This window comes from Mustelus asterias, unplaced genomic scaffold, assembly GCF_964213995.1.
Source record: "Mustelus asterias unplaced genomic scaffold, sMusAst1.hap1.1 HAP1_SCAFFOLD_915, whole genome shotgun sequence".
NCBI lineage: Eukaryota > Metazoa > Chordata > Chondrichthyes > Carcharhiniformes > Triakidae > Mustelus > Mustelus asterias.
This window is the reverse complement of record NW_027590861.1, coordinates 114,994-132,454: the sequence shown is the minus strand read 5'-3', so window position 1 is coordinate 132,454 and position 17,461 is coordinate 114,994. Positions and strand designations below refer to the sequence as shown.

Sequence of the window (17,461 nt, the reverse complement as noted above, 5' to 3'; positions counted from 1 at the left end):
AGAAGAAATAGCAGGCCATCTGGAAAAGAATGGTTCGATTAAGCAGACGCAGCATGGATTCATGAGGGGAAAGTCGTGCTTGACAAACTTGTTGGATTTTTATGAGGATGTGACTAGTGCGGTTGACGGAGGGGAGCCAGTGGATGAGGTGTTTTTGGATTTCCAAAAGGCGTTTGATAAGGTGCCTCACAAAAGGTTGCTGAAGAAGATTGGGTCACATGGAGTTGGGGGTAGGGTGTTAGCGTGGATTGGCTATCTGACAGGAAGCAGAGAGTCGGAATAAATGGGTGCTTTTCTGGTTGGCAGATGGTAACTAGTGGCGTGCCGCAGGGATCGGTACTGGGGCCTCAACTATTTACCATTTATATAGACGATCTGGAGGAAGGGACTGAGTGTAGGGTAACAAAGTTTGCAGACGACACAAAGATAAGTGGAAAAGTGAATCATGTGGAGGGCGTAGAAGGTCTGCAGAGAGATTTGGACAGGCTGAGTGAGTGGGCGAGGATCTGGCAGATGGAGTATAACGTTGACAAATGCGAGGTTATTCACTTTGGAAGAAATAATAGCAAATTGGATTATCTAAATGGAAAGAAATTACAACATGCTGCTGTGCAGAGGGACCTGGGGGTCCTTGTGCATGAGACGCAAAAACCCAGTCTGTAGGTGCAACAGGTGATCAAGAAGGCAAATGGGATGTTGGCCTATATGGCAAGTGGGATAGAATATAAAAGCAGAGATGTCTTGCTGCATCTGTACAGGGCATTGGTGAGGCCGCAGCTGGAATACTGTGTGCAGTATTGGTCCCCTTATTTGCGGAAGGATATATTGGCCTTGGAGGGAGTGCAGAGAAGGTTCACCAGGTTGATACCAGAGATGAGGGGTGTTGATTATGAGGAGAGACTGAGCATATTGGGTTTGTATTCATAGAATCATAGAATCATAGAAACCCTACAGTGCAGAAGGAGGCCATTCGGCCCATCGAGTCTGCACCGACCACAATCCCACCCAGGCCCTACCCTCACATATTTTACCCACTAAGCCCTCTAACCTACACATCTCAGGATTCTAAGGGGCAATTTTTAACCTGGCCAATCAACCTAACCCGCACATCTTTGGACTGTGGGAGGAAACCGGAGCACCCGGAGGAAACCCACGCAGACACGAGGGGAATGTGCAAACTCCACACAGACAGTGACCCGAGCCGGGAATCGAACTCGGGACCCTGGAGCTGTGAAGCAGCAGTGCTAACCACTGCGCTACCGTGCCGCCTATTCGTTGGAATTTAGAAGGCTGAGGGGGGATCTTATAGAGACCTATAAGATAATGAAGGGGCTGGATAGGGTAGAGGTGGAGAGATTCTTTCCACTTAGAAAGGAAACTAGAACTAGAGGGCACAGCCTCAAAATAAAGGGGGGTCGGTTTAGGACAGAGTTGAGGAGGAACTTCTTCTCTGAGGGTGGTGAATCTCTGAAATTCTCTGCCCACTGAAGAGGTGGAGGCTACTTCGTTGAATATGTTTAAATCACGGATAGATGGATTCCTGATCGGTAAGGGAATTAGGGGTTATAGGGATCAGGCGGGTAAGTGGAACTGATCCACTTCAGATCAGCCATGATCTTATTGAATGGCGGGGCAGGCTCGAGGGGCTAGATGGCCTACTCCTGCTCCTATTTCTTATGTTCTTATTTACCTTAGCTAGTCCCCCTGACACTGTGGGCCAATTTATCATAGCCAATCCACCTAACCCGCACATCTTTGGACTGTGGGAGGAAACTGGAGCACCCGGAAGAAACCCACGCAGACACGGGGAGAACGTGCAGACTCCACACAGACAGTGACTCGAGGCCAGAATTCAACCCGGGTCCCTGGCACTGTGAGGCAGCAGTGCGAACCACTGTATCATCCTGTGTCTGCGTGGGTTTCCACCGAGTGCTCTGGTTTCCTTCCACAGTTCAAAGATGTGCGGGTTAGGTGGATTGGCCATGCTAAATTGCCCCTTCGTGTTCAAAGATGTGCAGGTTAGGTGGATTGGCCATGCTAAATTACCCCTTAGTGTCTAAAGATGTGCAGGTTAGGTGGATTGGTCATGCTAAATTACCCCTTAGTGTCTAAAGATGTGCAGGTTAGGGTGGATTGGCCATGCTAAATTGCCCCTTATTGTCCAAAGATGTGCAGGTTAGGTGGAGTGGCCATGCTAAATTGCCCCTTATTGTCCAAAGATGTGCAGGTTAGGTGGATTGGCCATGCTAAATTGCCCCTTATTGTCCAAAGATGTGCAGGTTAGGTGGAGTGGCCATGCTAAATTACCGCTGCACATCTTTAGACTGTGGGAGGAAGCCGGAGCACCCGGAGGAAACCCACGCAGACACGGGGAGAACGTGCAGACTCCACACAGTGACCCAAGCCGGGAATCGAACCCAGGTCCCTGACACTGTGAAGCAGCAGCGCTAACCCACTGTGCCACCCTCGGAGCACCGAGTTTAAGATCTTGGAATGCTTGAGTTTGAAATGGTAAAGGATACAGATGACGTATCGAATGGCCGGGTGTGAGTAATTTGCGGATCTGAGGTAGGAGAGGAGCTCCAGTGCTGGCTGTCGGATCATCACACACGCCTCATTGAAAGTTTTAATCTGAAACGCAAAGAGACACAACACGGGGTAAAAGGCACCAGCTGCAAACCTGTACAGAGAGCTGACATACGAGAGGGGTTCATACAAGCGGGGACCAGAGATGACACATCCAACCCTGACACCCACGCAACTACAATCCAAACCGCCAGACTGGCCTGACTTGAAGCTTATTTATTAGTGTCACAAGTAAGACTTATATTAACACTGTAATAAAGTTACTGTGAAAATCCCCCAGTGGCCACACTCCGGCGCCTGTTTGGGTACACTGAGGGAGAATTTAGCACCTAACCGGCACGTCGTTTCGGAGTGTGGGAGGAAACTGGAGCACCCGGAGGAAACCCATGCAGGTACGGGGAGAACGTGCAAACTCCACACAGATGGTGACCCAAGCCTGGAATCGAACCCGGGTCCATGGCGCTGAGACAGCTGTGCTAACCACTGGGCCAACTTGAGAAATGGCCACCTAACCTGCACATCTTTGGACACTAAGGGGCAATTTAGCATGGCCAATCCACCTGACCTGCACATCTTTGGACACTAAGGGGCAATTTAGCATGGCCAATCCACCCAACCTGCACATCTTTGGACACGAAGGGGCAATTTAGCATGGCCAATCCACCTGACCTACACATCTTTGGACACTAAGGGGCAATTTAGCATGGCCAATCCACCTAACCTGCACATCTTTGGACACTAAGGGGCAATTTAGCATGGCCAATCCACCCAACCTGCACATCTTTGGACACTAAGGGGCAATTTAGCATGGCCAATCCACCTAACCTGCACATTTTTTGGGCTGTGGGAGGAAACCGGAGCACCCGGAGGAAACCCACACAGACACGGGGAGAACATGCAGACTCCGCACAGACAGTGACCCAAGCCGGGAATCGAACCCGGGTCCCTGGCGCCGTGAGGCAGCAGTGCTAACCCACTGTGCCACCGCGCCGCCCCCAGCCTGCCCCGGGGTGAAGCAGCCACTTACTTACCTGCTGCTGGAAGCGGCGCGTCAGGCCGTGGGGGAGGATGGTTTTCAGGTCACTGGTAGGGATGGTGTAATGCAGTCCGACGTGTTGCTCGGTGTGTAGCCCCTGGAGCAAAACAAATCCAACCAGGTTCCATTACATGGTGCCCTCGGACGCAGCATGTATCAGAGAGCAGGACAGCAAGAACAGGAGGGTGTACGTACGGAGGTGTTTTAGAAGGACCTTTATGTGTGTGCTTGCGCATCTGCGCATGAGTCTGTGTGTTTATGTGTTTGTCTGTGTCTCAGTGTGCTGAAAGTTCCAGGGGATAGAAATATAGAAGATAGGAGCAGGAGGAGGCCATTCGGCCCTTCGAGCCTGCTCCGCCATCCATCACCATCATGGCTGATCAGCCAACTCAATAGCCTAATCCTGCTTTCTCCCCGTAACCTTTGACCCCATTCGCCCCAAGTGCTGTATCCAGCCGCCTCTTGAATACATTCAATGTTTTGGCATCGACTACTTCCTGTGGGAATGAATTCCACAGGCTCACCGGGTGAAGAAATGTCTCCTCACCTCCGTCCCAAATGGTCTACCCTGAATCCTCAGACTGTGACCCCTGGTTCTGGACTCCCCCCACCATCGGGAACATCCTCCCTGCATCTACCCTGTCCAGTCCTGTCAGAATTTTATAAGTCTCTGTGAGATCCCCCCCTCATTCGTCTAAACTCCAGTGAAAACAATCCTAACCTCGTCAATCTCTCCTCATACATCAGTCCCGCCATCCCCGGAATCAGCCTGGTAAACCTTCGCTGCACTCCCTCGAGAGCAAGAACACCCTTCCTCAGAAAAGGAGACCAAAACTGCACACAATACTCTCGGTGTGGCCTCACCAAGGCCCTGTATAATCGCAACAGTACAATAAAAGCCTCAGTGTTTTAATTCCATGTCCAAAGGATTAACCCACAGCAAAGCTGCAAACTCCAGCATCACTTGAGCATACTTGCTTTCTGTGCTAAGCCGAGAACGGGGTGTATGTTTGTGGGAATGTTTGTGTTGGAACAGTATTTTCACCAGTTAAGGTTTATACCACATTACAATTGTGTTTTTGTAATTAGTTCTTGCTCATTTTCTTGCTATGTGTTAACTGTATCCTTAAATAAACTTTCTTTGATAAAAGCTCCCGAGTGCATCGTTTGAGTCACACCTGGAGTGAAAGAAACATTTTATGCTTACCCGTGCTAAATTCAAAGTGCAACACCTATGATCTAGGCATAAAACATTGTGGAGTTTCTGACCTGGATTAGAACACTTTCTACGCTCGAGTAAAATGAATGAATTGCAAAGGCAGGGCCACTTACAGGGTCCATTTCGCTGGTTCTAAAAACAGGCGGAGATCTCGGAGCCGCTGTAACTGGCTGCATCAGAGCAGACGCCTCCCACCCTCCTGGGCTGCTGTGAAAGCGACGGCCATGATTAGCCTAAAAATAACAAGTCAGTTAATAACTCTCCGACAACAAACACTTGGGGACAGAAAGGGACAGACACAGAAGGCCAGCACTGATTAGACAGTTTCAGGAGGCTGTGCTTTGTTTAAGAACCACATTACTACTGGTAAATTTGTTCTATATATAAACCACCCCAAACCCCCTCGATTAGATTCCAGTCTGTAACTTACACCCGGGTATCTGTTATTCTATATATAAACCACCCCGAACCCCTCGATTAGATTCCAGTCTGTAACTCACTCCCGGGTATCTGTTATTCTATATATAAACCACCCCGAACCCCTCGATTAGATTCCAGTCTGTAACTCACTCCCGGGTATCTGTTATTCTATATATAAACCACCCCGAACCCCTCCATTAGATTCCAGTCTATAACTCACTCCCGGGTATCTGTTATTCTATATATAAACCACCCCAAACCCCTCGATTAGATTCCAGTCTGTAACTCACTCCCGGGTATCTGTTATTCTATATATAAACCACCCCGAACCCCTCGATTAGATTCCAGTCTGTAACTCACTCCCGGGTATCTGTTATTCTATATATAAACAACCCCGAACCCCTCGATTAGATTCCAGTCTGTAACTCACTCCCAGGTATCTGTTATTCTTTATATAAACCACCCCGAACCCCTCGATTAGATTCCAGTCTGTAACTCACTCCCGGGTATCTGTTATTCTATATATAAACAACCCCGAACCCCTCGATTAGATTCCAGTCTGTAACTCACTCCCGGGTATCTGTTATTCTATTTATAAACCACCCCGAACCCCTCGATTAGATTCCAGTCTGTAACTCACTCCCGGGTATCTGTTATTCTATATATAAACAACCCCGAACCCCTCAATTAGATTCCAGTCTGTAACTCACTCCCAGGTATCTGTTATTCTATTTATAAACCACCCCGAACCCCTCGATTAGATTCCAGTCTGTAACTCACTCCCGGGTATCTGTTATTCTATATATAAACCACCCCGAACCCCTCGATTAGATTCCAGTCTGTAACTCACTCCCGGGTATCTGTTATTCTATATATAAACAACCCCGAACCCCTCGATTAGATTCCAGTCTGTAACTCACTCCCGGGTATCTGTTATTCCATATATAAACCACCCTGAACCCCTCGATTAGATTCCAGTCTGTAACTCACTCCCAGGTATCTGTTATTCTATTTATAAACCACCCCGAACCCCTCAATTAGATTCCAGTCTGTAACTCACTGCCGGGTATCTGTTATTCTATATATAAACCACCCCGAACCCCTCGATTAGATTCCAGTCTGTAACTCACTCCCAGGTATCTGTTATTCTATATATAAACCACCCCGAACTCCTCGATTAGATTCCAGTCTGTAACTCACACCCAGGTATCTGTTATTCTATATATAAACCACCCCGAACCCCTCGATTAGATTCCAGTCTGTAACCCACTCCCGGGTATCTGTTATTCTATAAATAAATCACCCCGAACCCCTCGATTAGATTCCAGTCTGTAACTCACTCCCGGGTATCTGTTATTCTATACATAAACAACCCCGAACCCCTCGATTAGATTCCAGTCTGTAACTCACTCCCGGATATCTGTTATTCTATATACAAGCCACCCTGAACCCCTCTATTAGATTCCAGTCTGTAACTCACTCCCGGGTATCTGTTATTCTATATATAAACCACCCTGAACCCCTCGATTAGATTCCAGTCTGTAACTCACTCCCGGGTATCTGTTATTCTTGATATAAGCCACCCCGAACTCCTCGATTAGATTCCAGTCTGTAACTCACTCCCAGGTATCTGTTATTCTATATATAAACCACCCCGAACCCCTCGATCAGATTCCAGTCTGTAACTCACTCCCGGGTATCTGTTATTCTATAAATAAATCACCCCGAACCCCTCGATTAGATTCCAGTCTGTAACTCACTCCCGGGTATCTGTTATTCTATATATAAACAACCCCGAACCCCTCGATTAGATTCCAGTCTGTAACTCACTCCCGGGTATCTGTTATTCTATTTATAAACCACCCCGAACCCCTCGATTAGATTCCAGTCTGTAACTCACTCCCGGGTATCTGTTATTCTATATATAAACAACCCCGAACCCCTCAATTAGATTCCAGTCTGTAACTCACTCCCAGGTATCTGTTATTCTATTTATAAACCACCCCGAACCCCTCGATTAGATTCCAGTCTGTAACTCACTCCCGGGTATCTGTTATTCTATATATAAACCACCCCGAACCCCTCGATTAGATTCCAGTCTGTAACTCACTCCCGGGTATCTGTTATTCTATATATAAACAACCCCGAACCCCTCGATTAGATTCCAGTCTGTAACTCACTCCCGGGTATCTGTTATTCCATATATAAACCACCCTGAACCCCTCGATTAGATTCCAGTCTGTAACTCACTCCCAGGTATCTGTTATTCTATTTATAAACCACCCCGAACCCCTCAATTAGATTCCAGTCTGTAACTCACTGCCGGGTATCTGTTATTCTATATATAAACCACCCCGAACCCCTCGATTAGATTCCAGTCTGTAACTCACTCCCAGGTATCTGTTATTCTATATATAAACCACCCCGAACTCCTCGATTAGATTCCAGTCTGTAACTCACACCCAGGTATCTGTTATTCTATATATAAACCACCCCGAACCCCTCGATTAGATTCCAGTCTGTAACCCACTCCCGGGTATCTGTTATTCTATAAATAAATCACCCCGAACCCCTCGATTAGATTCCAGTCTGTAACTCACTCCCGGGTATCTGTTATTCTATACATAAACAACCCCGAACCCCTCGATTAGATTCCAGTCTGTAACTCACTCCCGGATATCTGTTATTCTATATACAAGCCACCCTGAACCCCTCTATTAGATTCCAGTCTGTAACTCACTCCCGGGTATCTGTTATTCTATATATAAACCACCCTGAACCCCTCGATTAGATTCCAGTCTGTAACTCACTCCCGGGTATCTGTTATTCTTGATATAAGCCACCCCGAACTCCTCGATTAGATTCCAGTCTGTAACTCACTCCCAGGTATCTGTTATTCTATATATAAACCACCCCGAACCCCTCGATCAGATTCCAGTCTGTAACTCACTCCCGGGTATCTGTTATTCTATAAATAAATCACCCCGAACCCCTCGATTAGATTCCAGTCTGTAACTCACACCCGGGTTTCTGTTATTCTATATATAAATCACCCCGAATCCCTCGATTAGATTCCAGTCTGTGACTCACTCACGGGTATCTGTTATTCCATATATAAACCACCATGAGCCCCTCGATTAGATTCCAGTCTGTAACTCACTCCCGGGTATCTGTTATTCTATATATAAAGCACCCTGAACCCCTCAATTAGATTCCAGTCTGTAACACACTCCTGGGTATCTGTTATTCTATATATAAACCACCCTGAACCCCTCGATTAGATTCCAGTCTGTAACTCACTTCCAGGTATCTGTTATTCTATTTTATAAACCACCCCGAACCCCTCAATTAGATTCCAGTCTGTAACTCACTGCCGGGTATCTGTTATTCTATATATAAACCACCCCGAACCCCTCGATTAGATTCCAGTCTGTAACTCACTCCCAGGTATCTGTTATTCTATATATAAACCACCCCGAACTCCTCGATTAGATTCCAGTCAGTAACTCACTCCCGGGTATCTGTTATTCTATATATAAACCACACTGAACCCCTCGATTAGATTCCAGTCTGTAACACACTCCCGGGTATCTGTGATTCTATATATAAACCACCCCGAACCCCTCGATTAGATTCCAGTCTGTAACTCACTCCCGGGTATCTGTTATTCTATATATAAACCACCCCAAACCCCTTGATTAGATTCCAGTCTGTAACTCACTCCCGGGTATCTGTTATTCTATATATAAACCACACCGAACCCCTCGATTAGATTCCAGTCTGTAACTCACTCCCAGGTATCTGTTATTCTATATATAAACCACCCCAAACCCCTCGATTAGATTCCAGTCTGTAACTCACTCCCGGGATTGTTATTCTATATATAAACCACACCGAACCCCTCGATTAGATTTCAGTCTGTAACTCACTCCCGGGTATCTGTTATTCTATATATAAAGCACCCTGAACCCCTCAATTAGATTCCAGTCTGTAACACACTCCTGGGTATCTGTTATTCTATATATAAACCACCCTGAACCCCTCGATTAGATTCCAGTCTGTAACTCACTTCCAGGTATCTGTTATTCTATTTTATAAACCACCCCGAACCCCTCAATTAGATTCCAGTCTGTAACACACTCCCGGGTATCTGTTATTCTATAAATAAATCACCCCGAACCCCTCGATTAGATTCCAGTCTGTAACTCACTCCCGGGTATCTGTTATTCTAGATATAAACAACCCCGAACCCCTCGATTAGATTCCAGTCTGTAACTCACACCCGGGTTTCTGTTATTCTATATATAAATCACCCCGAATCCCTCGATTAGATTCCAGTCTGTGACTCACTCACGGGTATCTGTTATTCCATATATAAACCACCCTGAGCCCCTCGATTAGATTCCAGTCTGTAACTCACTCCCGGGTATCTGTTATTCTATATATAAAGCACCCTGAACCCCTCGATTAGATTCCAGTCTGTAACACACTCCCGGGTATCTGTGATTCTATATATAAACCACCCCGAACCCCTCGATTAGATTCCAGTCTGTAACTCACTCCCGGGTATCTGTTATTCTATATATAAACCACCCCAAACCCCTTGATTAGATTCCAGTCTGTAACTCACTCCCGGGTATCTGTTATTCTATATATAAACCACACCGAACCCCTCGATTAGATTCCAGTCTGTAACTCACTCCCAGGTATCTGTTATTCTATATATAAACCACCCCAAACCCCTCGATTAGATTCCAGTCTGTAACTCACTCCCGGGATTGTTATTCTATATATAAACCACACCGAACCCCTCGATTAGATTTCAGTCTGTAACTCACTCCCGGGTATCTGTTATTCTATATATAAAGCACCCTGAACCCCTCAATTAGATTCCAGTCTGTAACACACTCCTGGGTATCTGTTATTCTATATATAAACCACCCTGAACCCCTCGATTAGATTCCAGTCTGTAACTCACTTCCAGGTATCTGTTATTCTATTTTATAAACCACCCCGAACCCCTCAATTAGATTCCAGTCTGTAACTCACTCCCGGGTATCTGTTATTCTATAAATAAATCACCCCGAACCCCTCGATTAGATTCCAGTCTGTAACTCACTCCCGGGTATCTGTTATTCTAGATATAAACAACCCCGAACCCCTCGATTAGATTCCAGTCTGTAACTCACACCCGGGTTTCTGTTATTCTATATATAAATCACCCCGAATCCCTCGATTAGATTCCAGTCTGTGACTCACTCACGGGTATCTGTTATTCCATATATAAACCACCCTGAGCCCCTCGATTAGATTCCAGTCTGTAACTCACTCCCGGGTATCTGTTATTCTATATATAAAGCACCCTGAACCCCTCAATTAGATTCCAGTCTGTAACACACTCCTGGGTATCTGTTATTCTATATATAAACCACCCTGAACCCCTCGATTAGATTCCAGTCTGTAACTCACTTCCAGGTATCTGTTATTCTATTTTATAAACCACCCCGAACCCCTCAATTAGATTCCAGTCTGTAACTCACTGCCGGGTATCTGTTATTCTATATATAAACCACCCCGAACCCCTCGATTAGATTCCAGTCTGTAACTCACTCCCAGGTATCTGTTATTCTATATATAAACCACCCCGAACTCCTCGATTAGATTCCAGTCAGTAACTCACTCCCGGGTATCTGTTATTCTATATATAAACCACACTGAACCCCTCAATTATATTCCAGTCTGTAACACACTCCCGGGTATCTGTGATTCTATATATAAACCACCCCGAACTCCTCGATTAGATTCCAGTCTGTAACTCACTCCCGGGTATCTGTTATTCTATATATAAACCACCCCAAATCCCTCGATTAGATTCCAGTCTGTAACTCACTCCCGGGTATCTGTTATTCTATATATAAACCACACCGAACCCCTCGATTTGATTCCAGTCTGTAACTCACTCCCAGGTATCTGTTATTCTATATATAAACCACCCCAAACCCCTCGATTAGATTCCAGTCTGTAACTCACTCCCGGGTATCTGTTATTCTATATATAAACCACACCGAACCCCTCGATTAGATTCCAGTCTGTAACTCACTCCCGGGTATCTGTTATTCTATATATAAACCACCCCAAACCCCTCGATTAGATTCCAGTCTGTAACTCACTTCCGGGTATCTGTTATTCTATATATAAACCACCCCGAACCCCTCGATTAGATTCCAGTCTGTAACTCACTCCCGGGTATCTGATATTCTATATATAAACCACCCCGAACCCCTCGATTAGATTCCAGTCAGTAACTCATTCCTGAGTGTATTACTGGTAGAACTAGGAACAGGAGTGGGCCATTCAGCCCCTTGAACCTACTCCCCCATTCAATACATTCATGTCTGATCTCATCGTAGCCTCATCTCCCCCTTCCTGCCTTTTCCCATTCCCCTCCCTCCTGTTACTAATTTAAAACCTCTCCATCTCCCTAAATGTGTTTCGTGTCCCAGCGTCCACTGCGCTCTGGGGTAGAGAATTCCACAGATTCACCATCCTCTGAGTGAACTAATACCTCCTCATTTCGAATCTGCCACCTCCTGAGCCTGAAACCATGGCCTCTCGGTTGAGAATGTCCAACAAGGAGAAACATCCTCTCTGTGTCTACCCTGCCAACCCCCGTCAGCATCTTATATGTCTCAGTTAGATCTCCTCTCATTCGTATAAACTCCAGCGAGTATCGGCCTAAACTGCTCAATCTCTCTTCATGGACCAGCGCAGTGGTTAGCACTGCTGCCTCACAGCGCCAGGGACCCGGGTTCGATTCCCGGCGCGGTTCACTGTCTGTGCTGAGTCTGCACGTTCTCCCCCGTGTCCATGCGTGGGTTTCCTCCCACAGTCAAAAGATGTGCGGGTTAGGTGGATCGGCCATGCTAAATTGCCCCTTAGTATCAGGGGAACTAGCTAGGGTAAAATACATGGGGTTATGAGGAAACCCAATCAGACACGGGGAGAACGTGCAGACTCCGCACAGACAGTGACCAAAGCTGGGAACCGAACCCAGGTCCCTGGTGCTGTGAGGCAGCAGTGCTAACCACTGTGCCACCCATTTATTGCCCATCCTTAATTGCCCTCCATTTCAGAGGGCATTGCTGTGGCTCTGGAGTCACATGTAGGCCAGACTGGGTAAGGACGGTAGATTTCCTTCCCTTGAAAGGGACTTTAGTGACCCAGATGGGTTTTTAAAAAAATGAAATTGTCATGGTCACCGTTACCGAGACTAACTTGTCATTCCTGATTTATTGCCTTGCTAATTCCCCCTAACCTACACATCTTTGGACACTAAGGGGCAATTTAGCATGGCCAATCCACCTAACCTGCACATCTTTGGGCACTAAGGGGCAATTTAGCATGGCCAATCCACCTAACCTGCACATCTTTGGGCACTAAGGGGCAATTTAGCATGGCCAATCCACCTAACCTGCACATCTTTGGGCACTAAGGGGCAATTTAGCATGGCCAATCCACCTAACCTGCACATCTTTGGGCACTAAGGGGCAATTTAGCATGGCCAATCCACCTAACCTGCACATCTTTGGGCACTAAGGGGCAATTTAGCATGGCCAATCCACCTAACCTGCACATCTTTGGGCACTAAGGGGCAATTTAGCATGGCCAATCCAGCTAACCTGCATGTCTTTCAGGAGGAAACCGGAGCTCCCAGAAGAAACCCATGCAGACACGGGGAGAACGTGCAGACTGCGCCCAGACAGTGACCCGAGGCTGGAATTGAACCTGGCGCTGAGAGGCAGCAGCGCTAACCACAGTTCCCTCTTCTGTGTCAGGTGCAGCAGTGATTCTGCATGGTGTCTAATGGCTGCACTGCTCGGAGGGGCACTGCCTGCAGTAATTGCCAGTGCAGCATCCACACCCCTTCAGGGAGCGAGCGCCGAATACTCCTGTCTGTACGTCACTCTGAAATGCAGGCGCTGCCAAGCGAATGGTGCGTGAATTTGACACTGCGTTAATTGTTCCAAACTTTTGCATTTCCTGCAGGGAGCCATGGAACTTTGACACTGATCGGCTGCACTCCCAAGGCAAGATTTTTTTTAAATGATAAGAGGTTTGCAGCTGCACTGTTCCTTCAAGGAATTGGCAATGACAACTCAGCACTAAATTTCAATCCCATTCATTCAGGGTGACTGGAAAACACGACAGCCGGGCAGCCACTAGGAAGCACCAGATCTCTGTATTCAAACACAAATCCCCCTCTGGCCGACACCAATTCCAGCGACTCCCCCGTACGGCAGGCTCCCGAGAGGCACGAATGGGAAGAGGCCAGTCTTGGCCAACAGTCAGCCCCTTTACTGGACCAAGAGGAGGAGGAACAGCAGGTTCCCCACTCCGGCATTGCTTACCCTGATACTGCGCAGGTGGCCCAACGGTTAGCACTGCTGCCCCACAGCGCCAGCGACCCGGGTTCGATTCCCGGCTTGGGTCACTGTCTGTGTGGAGTCTGCACATTCTGCCCCGTGTCTGCGTGAGTTTCCTCCGGGTGCTCCGGTTTCCTCCCACTAGTCCAAAAGATGTGCAGGTTAGGTGGATTGGCCGTGCTAAATTGTGTCTTAGTATTCATAAATGTGTAGGTTAGGAGGATTGGCCATGCTAAATGCACGGGAGGAGGGGGGGGTGGAGAATGTGGGGCTCGCTCCCACGGGGGGGAGAATGTGGGGCTCGCTCCCACGGGGGGGAGAATGTGGGGCTCGCTCCCACGGGGGGGAGAATGTGGGACTCGCTCCCACGGGGGGGAGAATGTGGGACTCGCTCCCACGGGGGGGAGAATGTGGGACTCGCTCCCACGGGGGGGAGAATGTGGGACTCGCTCCCACGGGGGGGAGAATGTGGGACTCGCTCCCACGGGGGGGAGAATGTGGGACTCGCTCCCACGGGGGGGAGAATGTGGGACTCGCTCCCACGGGGGGGAGAATGTGGGACTCGCTCCCACGGGGGGGAGAATGTGGGACTCGCTCCCACGGGGGGGAGAATGTGGGACTCGCTCCCACGGGGGGGAGAATGTGGGACTCGCTCCCACGGGGGGGAGAATGTGGGACTCGCTCCCACGGGGGGGAGAATGTGGGACTCGCTCCCACGGGGGGGAGAATGTGGGACTCGCTCCCACGGGGGGGAGAATGTGGGACTCGCTCCCACGGGGGGGAGAATGTGGGACTCGCTCCCACGGGGGGGAGAATGTGGGACTCGCTCCCACGGGGGGGAGAATGTGGGACTCGCTCCCACGGGGGGGAGAATGTGGGACTCGCTCCCACGGGGGGGAGAATGTGGGACTCGCTCCCACGGGGGGGAGAATGTGGGACTCGCTCCCACGGGGGGGAGAATGTGGGACTCGCTCCCACGGGGGGGAGAATGTGGGACTCGCTCCCACGGGGGGAGAATGTGGGACTCGCTCCCACGGGGGGGGAGAATGTGGGACTCGCTCCCACGGGGGGGAGAATGTGGGACTCGCTCCCAGGGGGGGGAGAATGTGGGACTCGCTCCCACGGGGGGGAGAATGTGGGACTCGCTCCCACGGGGGGGAGAATGTGGGACTCGCTCCCACGGGGGGGAGAATGTGGGACTCGCTCCCACGGGGGGGAGAATGTGGGACTCGCTCCCACGGGGGGAGAATGTGGGACTCGCTCCCACGGGGGGGGAGAATGTGGGACTCGCTCCCACGGGGGGGAGAATGTGGGACTCGCTCCCACGGGGGGGAGAATGTGGGACTCGCTCCCACGGGGGGGAGAATGTGGGACTCGCTCCCACGGGGGGGAGAATGTGGACTCGCTCCCACGGGGGGGAGAATGTGGGACTCGCTCCCACGGGGGGGAGAATGTGGGACTCGCTCCCACGGGGGGGAGAATGTGGGACTCGCTCCCACGGGGGGGAGAATGTGGGACTCGCTCCCACGGGGGGGAGAATGTGGGACTCGCTCCCACGGGGGGGAGAATGTGGGACTCGCTCCCACGGGGGGGAGAATGTGGGACTCGCTCCCACGGGGGGGAGAATGTGGGACTCGCTCCCACGGGGGGGAGAATGTGGGACTCGCTCCCACGGGGGGGAGAATGTGGACTCGCTCCCACGGGGGGGAGAATGTGGGACTCGCTCCCACGGGGGGGAGAATGTGGGACTCGCTCCCACGGGGGGGAGAATGTGGGACTCGCTCCCACGGGGGGAATGGGGGAGAATGTGGGACTGGCTCCACGGGGGGAATGGGCGTGGTGAATAGCCGAGATGCTTTAAGTGGGGGGGGGGGTAGCTGGATAAACATGAGGGGGAGGGGGATGGAAGGGTATGAGGATGGCGAGATTTGATGGGGAGAGGGGCTCATGTGGAATATATGCACTAGCATGGAATAGAGGGGCTGAATGGTCTCTTTCTGCACGGTAAACACTGAGTAATCATTTCTAACATTGCAAAGAGACTCACCAGTCGGTCTAACGTGACTCCCAGCCGCAGACTCTTCATCATCATCCCTACAGGGGGGGGAAAGAGAGAGAGAGAGAATTTCATCAGGAGATGTCGATGGGCTAATGAATACACTTGGGGGATGATGCTGGACACTTACACACACTCCCTGCAGCCCCGTATCCATCCTGTAAACCCCTCTCCCCATTCACTCCCCCCCCCCCCCCGCCGGCAAATACAAAAAACAATACAGCACAGGAACAGGCCCTTCGGCCCTCCAAGCCTGCGCCGCTCATGTGCCCAACTCGACCATTCTTTTGTATCCCTCTATTCCCAGTCTGTTCATGTGGCTATCTAGATAAGTCTTAAACGATCCCAGCGTGTCCGACTCAATCACCTTGCTTGGCATTCCAGGCCCCCACCACCCTCTGTGTAAAATACGTCCCCCTGACATCTGTGTTGAACCTTGCCCCCCTCACCTTGAACCCGTGACCCCTTGTGTTCGTCACCTCCGACCAGGGAAAAAGCTTCCCACTGTTCACCCTATCTATGCCCTTCATAATTTTATACACCGCTATTAGGTCACCCCTCATCCTCCGTCTTTCCAGGGAGAACAAACCCAGTTTACCCAATCTCTCCTCATAGCTAAGACCCTCCATACCAGGCAACATCCTGGTAAACCTTCTCTGTACTCTCTCCAAAGCCTCCATGTCCTTCTGGTAGTGTGGCGACCAGAACTGGACGCAGTATTCCAAATGTGGCCTAACCATCATTCTATACAGCTGCAACATCATATGCCAACTTTTATATTCTATGCCCCGTCCAATAAAGGCAAGCATGCCATATGCCTTCTTCACCACCCTCTCCACCTGTGCTGCCACCTTTAAGGATCTGTGGACTTGTACACCCAGGTCCCTCTGTGTGTCTATACTCCTGATGGTTCTGCCATTTATTGTATAGCTCCCCCTTACATTAGATCTACCGAAATGCATCACTTCGCATTTATCTGGATTAAATTCCATCTGCCATTTCTCCGCCCAATGTTCCAGCCTATCTATATCCTGCTGTATTCTCTGACAATGTTCATCACTATCCGCAACTCCAGCAATCTTCGTGTCGTCCGCAAACTTACTGATCACACCAGTTACATCTTCCTCCAAATCATTTATATATATCACAAACAGCAGAGGTCCCAGTACAGAGCCCTGTGGAACACCACTAGTCACAGACCTCCCACCGGAAAAAGACCCCTCCACTGCTACCCTCTGTCTTCTATGGCTAAGCCAGTTCTCCACCCATCTAGCTAGCTCACCTTTTATCCCGTGAGATTTAACCTTTTGCACCAGCCTGCCATGAGGGACCTTGTCAAACACTTTACTAAAATCCATATAGACGACATCCACGGCCCTTCCGTCATCAATCGTTTTTGTCACCTCCTCAAAAAACTCAACCAAATTTGAGAGGCATGACCTCCCTCGTACAAAACCATGCTGTCTATTGCTAATGAGATTATTCAGTTCTAAATGCGCATATATCCTATCTCTAAGAATCTTCTCCTACCACGGACGTCAAGCTCACCGGCCTATAATTACCTGGGTTATCCTTGCTACCCTTCTTAAATAACGGGACCACATTTGCTATCCTCCAATCCTCTGGGACCTCACCTGTGTCCAGTGAAGAGACAAAGATTTCTGTTAGAGGCCCAGCAATTGCATCTCTCGCCTCCCTGAGGAGTCTAGGATAGATGCCAT

General features: G+C 49.2%; 1 protein-coding gene across 1 annotated transcript in view; it reads right to left on the bottom strand.

Moving 5' to 3' along the window:
• The window catches only part of dap3 (death associated protein 3), a 42,387-nt gene that overhangs the window by 21,193 nt on the left and 3,733 nt on the right, over positions 1–17,461 (bottom strand). Inside the window, exons 3-6 of the mRNA XM_078205689.1 lie at positions 15,732–15,778; positions 4,955–5,074; positions 3,618–3,719; positions 2,523–2,631 (exon numbers count right to left, since the gene is read on the bottom strand). Coding sequence (XP_078061815.1) covers positions 2,523–2,631; positions 3,618–3,719; positions 4,955–5,074; positions 15,732–15,776 — 376 coding nt within the window. The 5' untranslated portion in view covers positions 15,777–15,778. The remainder of the gene's footprint in view (positions 1–2,522; positions 2,632–3,617; positions 3,720–4,954; positions 5,075–15,731; positions 15,779–17,461) is intronic.